This window comes from Vanellus vanellus, assembly GCF_965231255.1.
Source record: "Vanellus vanellus genome assembly, chromosome: 13".
NCBI lineage: Eukaryota > Metazoa > Chordata > Aves > Charadriiformes > Charadriidae > Vanellus > Vanellus vanellus.
This window is the reverse complement of record NC_138918.1, coordinates 6,740,471-6,753,457: the sequence shown is the minus strand read 5'-3', so window position 1 is coordinate 6,753,457 and position 12,987 is coordinate 6,740,471. Positions and strand designations below refer to the sequence as shown.

General features: G+C 56.6%; 1 protein-coding gene across 1 annotated transcript in view; it reads left to right on the top strand.

The window, feature by feature from the left end:
* Nucleotides 1-278: 278 nt before the first annotated feature.
* FLT4 (fms related receptor tyrosine kinase 4) overlaps nt 279-12,987 on the top strand; it is a gene marked incomplete at its 5' end in the record, with an annotated part of 57,154 nt that continues 44,445 nt past the window's right edge. Inside the window, one exon of the mRNA XM_082490073.1 lies at nt 279-336. Within this exon, the coding sequence (XP_082346199.1) occupies nt 279-336 (58 nt within the window). The remainder of the gene's footprint in view (nt 337-12,987) is intronic.

Sequence of the window (12,987 nt, the reverse complement as noted above, 5' to 3'; positions counted from 1 at the left end):
CCGCAGGTGCTCCCCCCTCCTCTCCCCCCCCCCTTCCCAAACCGTGCCGCCCCGCCCCGCCCCGGCCCGCCCCGCCGCCCGCCCGGCGCCCCGCGGGCTCGGCGGAGGGCGGCGGGCGGCCCGGGCGGGCGGAGGAAAAGGAAGCGGCCCCGGTGCTCCCCGCCCGCCGCCGCGCGTTGCCGCAGCTGGGGCGCGGCGGGAGCAGAGCTCGGTGCGCGGGGGGCTCCGCATCGCCCCGCTCCGCATCGCCCCGCACGGACCTGCCCGCAGCGCCGGAGATGAAGAGAGTTTGTACGCTGTCCCTCTGGCTCTGGCTCGGCATTGTCTCGGAGGCAGGTGAGAGCCGCGGCGCTGCGGGCTGCCCGCTCTGCCGCCCGCCCCGCTCCGCACCTGCGGCCGGCATGGGGATGGGGGCTGCCCCGGCGGGACGGGACGGGACGGGACGGGACGGGACGGGACGGGACCCGGCGCTGCCCTCCCGTGTGTCAACAGACCCTGCGGGGACCCACATTGCCTGCCGCGGCGTCCCTCATCCCGGACGGAGATGAGCCGGGACCCGGCGCTGCCCGCCCCGGGGTCCCCCCAGCCCCGACGGGGACCGGCGCTGCCCGCCCCGGGGTCCCCCCAGCCCCGACGGGGATCGACGCAGCCGGTCGTGGGGTCCCCTAGTCCAGACACAGCCCACCCCGGGGTCCCCCCATCCCCGACGAGGACTGATACAGCCCACCCCGGGGTCCCCCAGCTCCGGCACAGCCCACCCCGGGATTCCCCCATCCCATCCCCGACGAGGAGCGACACAGCCCGTCGTGGGGTTCCCCAGCTCCGGCACAGCTCTCCCCGGGGTCCCCCAGCCCCGACGGCGATGCGCCGCGGTACCTGCCCTGGTGTCCCCGACGGCTGTGACAGCGTCCCCGCAGCGAGAGGACGGGACGGGAGGACTCTGCTGCCGTCCCTGCGGGGTCCCAGGTCGCGGGGGTGAGGCCGTGGGTGAGCCCAGGCCGTGGCCGTGCCACGGGTGTGCTCGCTCTTAGCAGGGAGAAAACGCGTCGGACTCTTGCGGGAGGGATTTCTCTGCGCAGGGAAGCGCCCGGCCGGGAGGGCAGCCTGGAGACCGGCTCCCTGCTCTGTTTGTTTATTTTTTCATGCACGGAGTCATTAATTTGTGAGCGCTGGGCAGCGCGTTGGGGAGGAAAGCGCACGGAGGTGGTGGTCCGTGCGATGCCGTCCAGGCTGCCTCTCCCAGCCCGTCGCTGGCAGCTCTGGTCTGCCTGGGAAGTTACCCAAGGCAGATCCTGGTGAAATGCTTTTTCTTCCCTTAGCACTTCTGGGGCAAAAGGTTCTTGGGCAGCGAGCTGAACCCCCTGGCCGTGGCTTGGGTCAGGTGGATGTGGGACCACGGCAGGGATGGGGCTGTGGTGTCCTTCCAGAGAGCAGAGACCGCGGGGCAGAGCAGAGCTGGGTGGGCACTGCCGGGGCAGCGGGGATGGGGCACCAACCCCACCAGCTTACCGCAGGGAAGCTCCTGCTTGCGCGGCTGAAGCATTTACAGCCCGGATCAGAGCGAGACTGACAGAAAGTTAGTAACGCTGGAAGCTTGCAATGTGGAGAGATGAATTTTGGGAGCATAAATAGAATTTTCTGTAGTCTCAGCTGAGTGACTCACTGTCACCGACGGGGTTTGCTGCCATCATTGAAGTGAGCTCGCCAGAGGGCTGCAGGTCTGGCCGCAGAGGTGCAGCAGGGACAGCATCACCGGCAGCAGCACTATCATCCTGCTCTGCACAAAATGCTGCTGATGGCTCTGGTGCTGTGGGGCTGAAGGACCCACTGGGCTGCTGGAAGCTCAGGAGGAGCTCTGGGAAGCAGGGCAGAAAGGGACCTGCTGCTGGTGGCATCGCGGTGAGAGCTGCAGCTGTTCAAAGCTCTCTTGTTAGCAATTTGTAAAGCATCGTGTAGCTGTTCTCAGGTTCTTTCATCTCCCGGAGGTGCAGGGAGCGGTGCCTGGGAGGCTGTGGCCAGCACGGCTGTGTGATGCGTGGGCCTCGTCAGCACAGGGCTGCGCAGAGCTTTGAAGCTCTCCAGCACTGCCTGATTAGTGCAGTGACAAAGGACGATGCGGAGCTCAAGTGGGGGACTGTACCCTGGGGATTTGCCGCCTCTTCCTCTCTTCTACCCAAGACCAATTTGTCACTGCGTAAAGGATCCACAGATTCCTCATTAACCACAATCCCAACTGGGTGCGAATATTTGCTCCCCTTGGAAGCAGGGATGGGTGTGTGAGACTGTTCCACCTGTGAAGGGTGAAAAACTCATCTCAGGACCATGAAAGGTTTTCTTCTGGCTCTTGGTCCTGCATCCTGCTTGTTCCTGCACCCTGGTACCTGCTTAAACAGGCCAGTGCTAAGAGAGGATGCTGTGTGTAAGAGCACACAGGCTCTGCCTACGTCCCAGCCCTGCAGTGCTCTCAGGATGGAGTGGAGTTGGGGAGCTGCCCTTTGCAGGTGGTGGGATGGGGGGAGCAGGTGGAGGTTCAGCCCCAGCACCCTCAGGCACCTTGCGGTAACCCTTTGTGGACGGAGATGAGAGCGTGTGCTCCCTGAGCTGCCATGCTCTGGGCAGAGAGCAGCGCTGACCACTCTGCAGCCAAATAATCCCATTGGGGACTCCGGCTTGCGGCTTTCAAGAGCGTATGCCTTTTGCTTGTGTGGGACCTGAGCCGATTACATTGGCTGCCACTGCCTGCCCTCCTCTAAGATCACGCAGACCTCCCCGGCCGGGTGCTCGGACAGCCCCGCGCTGACCATGCCAGCAGCAACATTCGCCTTCGCAGCTGGGATTTGAAGCAGTTGCTTTATTGCAAGTAATAAACAGGGGCCATTTCAGCAACACCCTTTCATGTAAAAGCACGTGAGTGCACAACAAACCCCGCTCTGGCTTAACCCAGTCGCTTGTTAGTGATGAAGCAGAGCCAGGGCCTCCAGGGAGGAGGTGGGTGATGGGAGCGATGCAGCCCGTGGTCCCCGGGGGCTGCTGGGGACGGGGACAGCCATGGCCCTTGTGCCCCACTGTCTGCTTAGGGACGATTTTGGATAAATAGGCTGCAACTGCTGCCCTGGGAATTGGCTTGGCCATGCGAGCTAGCGGCTCGCTCCCTGCACAAACAGCCACGAGGGTGTTTGTTGCTGAGCTCAATTTGACGTCTGGTCGGGAGGGGACACTCCCCCAGTAGCACAATGTCCCCGGCCAGCCTGGGCCAGGTGGGAGAGGGCTTCCTCCGGCGTGTCCCACCCCACTCCGCTGCATGCTCCATGTGGGATCGCTGTCCCCGGGGTGTCTCTTGGCCCCGCGCTGGTGCGGTGTTTTCCAGGGCAAGCGTGGGAAGGGCAGGTGCTCCCAGTCAGCCAGGAGGGAACAGGCTGTTCCCGGTGTCCCGAGGCAGTTCCTGGGGAGGGAAAGGGAGAGCGGGATCCCACGGGAAAGGCGGCAGGAGGGGGCCGTGGCCAGGCAGCAGTTTCTCCAGTGCCGTATGGGGCATCTGTGGTGCTCAGGAGTTCGTGTTGCAGAGCGGCTGCTGAGCAGGAGGGGGCTCTTGATGGGTCCCCGGGTCTGCCTGGCTCTCAGCAGCTTTGGGGAGCAACATGAGCCCTGGTGATAGCACCCACCTCACCCACCTTCTCCCTGACCACTCAAGCTGGCACAGCAGTAGCGTTTCCAACTAAACGTGGCATCTTTGCATTCAGCCTGCTGGACTGAAATAGCCCCAAGCAATGGGAGCATGGTGGAGGGCTCCCTCACCCCCAGTTTGGGAGGGGGCTGTGTATTTAAACCCAGTGGAAGGAGAAAGCTGCAATAAGCCCAGGGTGATGAGGATGCTGGGGAGGGAGTCCCGCAGGTGTGGGGAGAAGCAGAAAGCCCTGTGATGGGCAGACCCCACAGGCTGTGCTGCCCATGGAGGGTGGGGAGCTGGAGCAGAGGAGTAGCAATCATGGAGGTTTCTGTGTGAGGAATGACTAAATTTCGCAGGGATCTTCCGCTGGGAAAGACGGGCTGGGTCATTGTGACAGAGGGCTGCAAAATCACAGCTCACCTGGAGAAGACAGTTCCTAGCGGGTGCCCATGCTGGGAGGATGAAGAGCGTGGCAGGGGGGCGGTGGCTTGTTGCACACCACCGTGCAGCAGTGGAGCTCGTCACCACGGGGACTTGTGAGTGTTAGACATTTGCCTAGGTCCAAAGGCAATTGTGCATGGAAAAATATGTGGGTTTCCAAGGAAAAAATCCACAGGTGGTTAAAGCTGAAGGTCCCCTTTCCCACCCCAGGCTGTGAGCCAGAGGTGCCCGGCACTACGTTTCACCTTGACCTGCCCCAGGCAGCTCCTGCAAATCTCCACCTGGGCAATGGGCAGCGGGGAGCTGGGCACACAGTCCCCAGAGGGTCCCATGCCAGCTGGGTGCCATGGGGGGCTCTGGGACCGCCTGGTGCACGCCAGTGTCTGCTGGGGAGGCCAGAGCTGAGCCTTGCCCTGGGCCAGAGCTGGAATTGTCTTTTGTCCTTCATTAAGAAAAGAAATACTGCTGCAGCTGCACTGGCATCTAGTGACTGGTTAAATGAATTCCAGGGTTTTTATTGCCTCTGGCTATCCCAGACCTTTGTTTCTTGTTTCATGTAGTTAAAAGAGAGGGTTAGCCGGGTCCCAGGGGGGCTTTTTCTCTCTGGTCAAAATAGTTGTGATGTTTTCGGCACACAGTATTATTGCCCATCTGCAGTGCCTCATTGTTAACGCAAAATAGTGGAAGTGGAGATGGCCTGTGGTCAAGTCGGCGAGGAGGCACGAGCCCTCGAGCCCAGTGTGACCGCTCGTTTTGTTGAGCGGCTGCGGGCAAATCGCTCCGTCTCTAGGTGCAAGTTCAGCAGAAGGAGGGTGAAAACCTGGCCCCGCCACAGCCGGTGGCGAAACTCCCACTGAGTTTTATAAGCTGAGGATATTAAGCGGGGAGTCTCTCCTGGAGTCGTTTCCCTGCTGAGGTAGCAGAAACAGGTTTCAGCCAGTGACTTGTATTTCACCTTACAACTTCTCCCACGTGCGAATTGTTTTTCTTGCTGCGTTTCTGCCCCCTCCTTCCAGGGCGAGGATCTCCAGCACAGGCTTTGCGGGCCAAACCTGGAGGTGCCGTGGGACGGACGTCATGTGCTGAGGGAGGATCGGTTTAGGGGGTCAGAGAAAGACCCCAAACTGGGGAAACACAGAGAACGGGGTGGTGGGGAAAGGCAAGAGATACTCCAAGCAAGCGCTGTCATCTCTTCTCTGAGCACGTAATAACCAGGTGGCTGCTGCTCCCCTGCTCTGCTTGTATGCAGTGAAAGGCAGCAAGGACCCCAGGGCTACCCCCAGGAAGGACCACAAGAAAGGGTCAAGTACGTTGTACGCCCTCCAGGTCTTTATCCTCCGTTACTGGTGGGCAGAGCCCTGGAGTGAGCAGAGAGAAAGAGGAGATAAGATTTTACCTGCCGGCAGCAGCCAGTCCAGAGCTGGTTACAACTCTCAGCAGAGCCTGGAAAACCCCGGTGTGGTTGCAGAGCACTTAGCGAGAGAATAAGCTCGGCCCCGCTCCCAGTCTCAGTGCATGTAAAGAGGAAAGCCATCAGAGTAGCTCAATGACGCTTTTGGGACCCGTTGCTGCCATGCGAAGTGTAGCCACCCACCGGCATGCAGGCGCGGAGGGGGTTAAGCCTTCTCCTGGTCGTGGCTCCAGTTGGCTGGGTGAACGCCAGCCGGTGCGCCCGAGTCCGCCCGCCTCGGTCTGCGATGCTAGCGCCGGTGACGCAGCGCCCGTGTGCCATCCCACCGTGGCCACGCTGCACAGCACGGCGAGGCTGCCCGCCCGGGGAAGGCTCCAGGGGCCGGGGCATCCCCCTTGGGCAAGGTTAAACGCAGACGAGTGGTGCCGATGCCAGCCTGGGTGTCCAGGTTCTCCCTTGGCGGAGGTCAGCGGTGGTTCATGGGAAAGGAAAAATTGGCAGCTGGGCCGGATGTCCCTGCATTTCCCCTCTTCCTGCAGCCGCCTGAACGACGTTCCTTATTTAGCTTTCCTGACGGACAGGAGGAATCTGATGGCGGAAACTGTCACTGCCTGATAACAGCTCAGGGACCCCTTTATGATGGGCGGCACGGCAGGGAACAGGGCAGCGCTGCTCCTGGCCGGGAGGGGAGAGCCGGGCAGCCGGGGCTGCCCTTTGCACCAGGTTTTCGTGGGCGGCCGCGGGTAGGGAGGGAATAGCACTGGCAGCCCTTCCCTTTGTGCTGGTTTGTGTACAAACCCCCTCAGTGCTATTTGAGAGACTCTCAAGGCCAAGAAGCGATGGCATGTATATATATTATATTGCCTTTTTTTTTCTTCTTCTTCTTTTTGATGAGGCAACTGAGCTGGTGGAAGGGGCCATGGATGGGGAGAGGGGAGGCATGGAGCAAAGCCACCCTACTAAGCGGGTCTGAGACCAGGTGAGGCTTTCCACTCACTGGCAACGAGGATGTGAAGGGCAGCCAGGACTGGGGTGCATCAGCAGCAGCTGGGAGCAATGGCCACTGCCGGGACCTGAGCACATACATCAGTACTGGGAGCAGCTTCCATACAAGGATGCTCTGATCGAGCAGACAGACGCTGCAAGAGGGATGTTACTGCAGATGGCATCTTGCTAGAGTCTGAGCCATTCTCATGTGTGTGCCCATGGTGACCAGCCCCAAAACCACAAAAGGTCCTGAAATACAGCCTGTATTTCAATATATCCATTGATTTTTATCTTGCATCTGTGGAGGCCACCAGGCTGCTCCCATACCAATAAGAGCATTGTTTCCATGGCAATTAATGTATTTAAAAAGGGCAGAATGTACAGCAAGACTGTATTTTTTAAAGAGCAAGTCCTAAGCAAGGCAGCCCTTGCCACTGGACTGGACATTGGACACTTAGTTCCACCCTGTGCAATGTGCTGTGCTTTCTGTTGGGATGCGAAGGCCATACTACAGCCTCGCAGCCCCGGGATCACCGGTCATCTCCGGCTCAGAGTTTCACGTTCCCGGGGGTGGTTAGAGATCCATGCTCCAAGGTGTGTGTCTGACCGTTTTAGTTTTAGCTGAGCAATATTAAAAATCTCCCTGCACGACTGAAGACCTCAGCAGGAACTCGCAGGGGCTGTTTCTGTGCTTTCTGAGCAGTCCACTATATGACCAGGTCACCTACCTGAGCATCCGTGACCTGCAGGATTGAGGTTTAGGTCATCAAGCTATGCTGGTAGCCCACGACCAAATGCTTCTCACTTCAGCTAAGTTCAAACTCCTTTTGTGTTTGCTTTCTGTCATCGAGCAGCAGAGGCGGGGAGACTGGTGCAAAGGGAATTGCTGTATTTGTGTTTATGTGTCGCTCTATCAGTGCCACAGGTGTGTGCAAGGCTGGTGGACACGGGAAGGAAGCAGGAGCTCCTGCCCCAAACCTCAGCGCGTATTTTGGATGACCGTGCTGGGGATGTGGTACCCGCGGGGGATAACAGGGCTTTGCATCCTTATGGCTATTCTGAGAGAGAAAAAGCAGGAAAATTCATAGCGTAAGTTATTTGTTTAAAATCTTGCGTGTTTCTTATGGTGTCACTTCCTAGCGTGATGCATAGTTGCCATTGCAGCTGGGTGTGTGAACTTCCTGCTCTACCTTCCTGGGAGGACTCGTCTCACCCAGTCCCCTCACGTAAAACTCTAGTGTACAGCCAAAGGCGCTTGGTCTCCAGTCAGCGGGGGAAAGGGGGGGATAAAGGCTTTTTTGGAGGTGCTCCATCCCATCCTCAAAGAGATGTTTAAGGAATCGCCTTTGGGAAGGTCCCCGTGGGATGGCTGACAGTGCTCCCAGCCTGCACGGTGTCCGCAGGCATGCGTGTCCCCAGGACTGGCAATGCCCCTCTGCCGGGTTGCATTTCACCCCGCGATCTACCCTCTTCCTCGCCGGCTGCCCCGGCTCCCTCCGCTGTGGCAGCTTGCAGCTGCACGAAGGGACAGGCACGGCGTGGCAAAGGGTAAAACGAAAGAGCAGCATCAACCAAAACAACTGATGGCCACAGTCTCGGGAGACGCGGCCAGGAGGAGGCCAGGAGGTAGTGGGATCATGCGGAGTGAGCAGTAGACAAAGGAAGGAAGTTTTTATTACTGGGCCAAATCCTGAAGTTCTGCAGTTGTATTTAGGCCAATGCCTCAATGACTTCAGTGGAGACTGGTCTGAGTAAAGAGAGAAGAAAGGGCTTCAGGATCTGGCCCCTGGGTAATTGTATCACGTGGGAAGCTTATAAAGAATTTGCAAGCTCATGATGGCTTTCCCGAGCGGCCGGCACTAGCCAGCAAACAGCGTCCATGGCAGCCAGGCCCCCTGCCTGGGTCACCATCCCCTTCCTCTCTGGGGACACAAAGCACCCATCCTGCAGCAGGTTCACCATTTTGGCCGCTGGCAGGGTTTAACAGGGCTCGGCAGACCCCGCGGGGCCCAGCCAGGTGCCCCGAGTTGAGTAGTGGCTCCACAGGTTTGTGAAAGGTCTGTCTGCATGTTCACAATACCCCGGAGACCCACAGAGGGTTTTGGTCCTCCATCAGCTGAGTTACAGAGGCATGTGTGCTCTTCGTGTGGCAGGGAAGTCTGTAAAAGGTTTACTGGTTTCCTGTGTTATCCCCAAAAAGCTACAAAAAGCACAGGGCTGCGTAGCAGAGCCTGGAAAATCCTCCATTGGTTTCCTTGCATTTGGAAGGTCCCACGTTGGCTGGGGGAAACAAGTACTTGTCTGCGCAGACACACACGTGTGAGCTGACAGTGAGGTTCGTCTCTGGGCTTGGCTCTCCATCTGCGACTTGTTTTCCCCATTTCTGAAATACTGGCATCTGCTGAGATGGATGTTAGATACAGTGACCTAAAAAAATAAATACTGGAAAAAGTCAGGGTCAAGTCAATAGTTTCCATGGACAACAGTAAATCTTGATATTTCCTGGGGCAAGAAGGTTGGGCACGAATTGTGGTTTGTACTCAGATTTGGAAACTGCCAGCTCAGAGTGATGGCAGCAAGCAAAATTGCATCCAGCAGAGGTGACGGCATCCAGTGCCCACAGAAATCCATCACTCACGTGCTGGGTTGTCCCAGCCTGAGCAGAGTCCCCAGTGAGGTGTAATTTGGTCTAAGTGGCCATCATCCCTTCATCATGCTGCAGTGCTCAGCCTTTGGGAAGCAAAGGGCAGAACTTTAACGGCATTTCCCAAAAGTGTGGGGGCCGGCTGCAGTGTGGGATGCTCCCATGGGAGACGCGTGTATTCACACCAAGAAACTCTCCGTGCCACTGGGCAGGCAGTGCGTCATCCTTGTGCTGAAATGAAACATGGGGGAAGCAACCGCTTTGCCTGAAAACGGAGTTATCCAGCGATGCCTTTGTAAAGCAATTTAGCTAATGTAGTGTGCATCTGGGCCTGATGACTCCTCATTCGGATTGTTGGTTGTTGCCAAGCGATCAGATTCAGCAGGTCCTGGGCTGCTGTCTGTAAGTGCTGGCTCTGGTGGTACCACCAGTGTTGGAATGGGATCGGGGCATACCCTGTTCTTCATCTCCTCCCTGTGCCATGATGTCCCAGTGCGCAAGTGAAGAGGAGCCACAGGATACCCCATACCACCTCGTTCTGGGCAAACAGGCTCAGACCCCAGTATGTGTCCCCTTGGGTGGTGGTGTTGTGGTGGCATTTTCCAATTTGGTCAGGTAGACCCACCACATTTGGTTGCTCATGTGCTACAAGGACTAACGCGAGCAACCAGAAGGCATGGGTGGTAGCTCAATGTCTGCAGTTTGAACACATGAGGATGGGTTTTGATGTCCCCCAAACCTCCTGTGTTGTACGGGGTAGGAAACTTTCCAACATCAGTCACAGCAGAACTGCGCCCAACCCAAGATGCGATGCCCACCACCGTGCTGCCTGCATTGCCCAACGTTGCCCCTCCACAACGCTTGGCGTTTCACAATATTTATGGCCGTTCCTCACCCTTGGCTGCTTAGACAAATAAAGCCTAATGCAGCCTGAGGCAGTTAATCCCTGCCTCTCCAACCTCCCAGCAATAACAAGGCCTGGGTGGCATTTCAAAGAATGCACCGGGGGAGAGGGGGAGCGCCGGGATCTCTCTTTTATATGGCGGTGGAAATACAAGCCTGCCTTCATTGAAGATAAGCAGTGTTGGGCAAGCTAAGCTCCTGCTCAGAGGTTGTAGCGGTGATGGAAGGCAGGAGACTGCTCAGTGTTGGCCTCGCAGTAACCTTTGCCAAAAGAAAAACACTTCTTAATACAATAGTAGATTTAAAAAAAAAAAAAAAAAAAAAAAAAAAGAAAAATAAACAGGGCCCCATGTGAACTTAGGAAACCTGTGCTGGCATGAAGAGAGATGCGCATGGTGAAACGGCCTGAACAGCACCTGGAAGGGCTCTGGGCCCCCAACCCACGTTGCTGGGAATGGGAAAGGGCACATGTCTGTCCTCAGCCCCTCAGGCCAGTGTGGTGCCGAAATGGCGCCGCTGCCAAACGGCTTCTCCTGCCTTTGCTGTCCAAGCCATCGCATCTTCCCTTCGTTCGTGCCTTGGCTTTCCCATTGGGCTGGGAAGGCCATCCCCAGCCTCACCCACCGCTCTGAGCACGAAGTACCTTGCGATGACCAAACAGGGACAGCCAAGGAAGTGATGTGTTGTCTTTTTAGCACAATTTCCCCATTAGTACTTGTGCTCCTTTGGTGGAAGTCATTAGCGTGTGTAAACGCTTCCTTCCCATTGCGTCTGCTTGCGTGCTCTCCCCGCTGAGCTGCGTGGCAAGGGAAGCACCTTTGAACGGGAAAATAACAGTCAACTTCTGACTATTAACAAGAGAGTAACTGGGTGTTTATGAAACTTGGTAATCCTCTTGTAAGCTATTTTTAAAGAGCAGCATAAGGTGTTTTAGCTTACTGGCCTTCAAATAGCACCAGAGTCCGATATTGCCATTTAGGCTGAGTGTTTCATCGTAGGAATTGCGCTATGATATACAAAGTGTGACATTTCCAACTCAGCCTTTCTTGGAAGGGAATTAAATGAGTTTCATAGCTGCGTGAGGGGTGTTATGTGGAGGTGGAGAGAGAAATCTGTGCAGATGTTAAACAGCCAGCTAATCTCAAGTGACGCGAATGCCCTGATACACTTTGGCTCTCAGAGATGATGATTATCATCTCCTGCTGTAGCGGGTCCTGGCTTGCGGTCACAGCTCTGTGCCAAGAGAAACTAAGACTGCGTGTGTTTGTAACTTGCCATCGATATCCCGGGCAGCCCCGCGGGGCCAGCTTTCCTCCCAGTGCCCCAAGTCTCTCCATCTTCAAGGCTCTGCCTAGCAGGGAGCAGATGGGATCTCTGTCTCAGGGGTGAGGAGCAACCCAGCAGAGACCTATGTGGGGGGAGAGCTTTGCTGCACTCTCTAGAGCCCATGCCTCCCGGGGATCCTGCAAAGAGCAGAGTAAGATTTGTATTAACCACACCAGGGAAGGCTCCGAGTTTGGCCAGCTCCGGCGGCTTTCAAGGATGGCAGAAAGCCGAGCTGCGCAGTGTTTTCCAGGAGGGTTGAAATTTCTTATTTCCTATGTTGCTGTAGATTCGTTTACCCCAGGGAACTGCACCTCTTGTCCTGCTCGCGCGGATGCCAGGAGGGCTCTTAGATCTGCAGCGAGCGCTCAGAGCTTTTCCAGCAGCCCTGTCTGCTTGTGCACGTCTGACCTCGTACCTGAGGTTTCCTTCCTCTGCCGCTACCTCTGATGACTAATTCTCCTTTGAAGAGCATGTGCCTGTGATCTTCCTGCCTCCCCTCGTGCCCACCCCGTCGGAGGCGGCAGAAGGGGTCGTGCAGATGCGCGTGTGCGCACGTGCGGGTGTGCATGCCAGAAGCTGTGCCGTGGAGGAGGGTCCGTGCTCTCTCACTCCCCGGGCAGCAGCGCTCTGTCATGCCCGTGATCACTCTTCCCTTTGCTTTTTTTAATTATTATTATTTTTAGATTATACTTGATGCTTGAAAACCCTGCTTTGATGATCAGGAAGTTTAAATTCCTCCTGCATTGTGCTTGTGGTTCCTATTTTCTGGGCCCATCCTCATTTAATGTACCTTTTTCATGTCACGTTGGCTCTGGGATAAATCCGTTTTCTTTCTTTCATTGTTATCTTTCTTTCTGTTATCTTTCATTAGAAGGAATAAGAATTCCTCCTTTCTTGCTTGAGTATTTTTTTCCAAGCCAAAGCAGCCCAGTTCCTGCTGCCCTACCCTCTGTGGCTCAGGCAGGGATGGAGATACAAAGAGGCTGCATGATGGGCTCACAGGGAGCCCGGAGCAGATGGGGAATTGAATCCAGGTTTTCCAAGGCCAAGATAATCATCTAATTGCAAAACTGTTTTTTCCCACTTACCCTGTTCATCAGCTTCTCTTGCACTCAGCAGCTGGAGATCAACTTGAGGATGAGCTGTGCTGCAGAGAACAGGCACTGCCAGCTCCAGGGCAGCTGTCTGCTTTGAGGGTTCTGAGTTGATTTCAATTCACAGCTAAGTAGCAAACATCTGGATGCAAACTCCGGGGACACAAAGATGGAGGAGCAGGTATTTTCCGCTTGGCACGGTGCCTCCCAGTCCAGCTGCATGGCTTGTAGACCCCTGAAAAAGCCTGGCATGGGCAGCAGCCTGGGCGGGAGGCAGGCAGGGTCTGCAGGCTTTGCCTGCACGCGGGAAATCTGCCCTGAGTGGGGCACGGGGATTCCTTCAGTGTCCTGCTCAGCCTGTCCCTAAGCCAACAGTCTTGGGAAGAGCTGAACTTCAAAGGCCAGCAATTAAGCCCACACACATCAAGGAAAAAGCGAACCTGCGATTTGCTTTTTTTCTTTCCAAATGCTGCTGCCCTTTTCTCTCCATGCTCAGTGCCAACCCTCGGGCTCT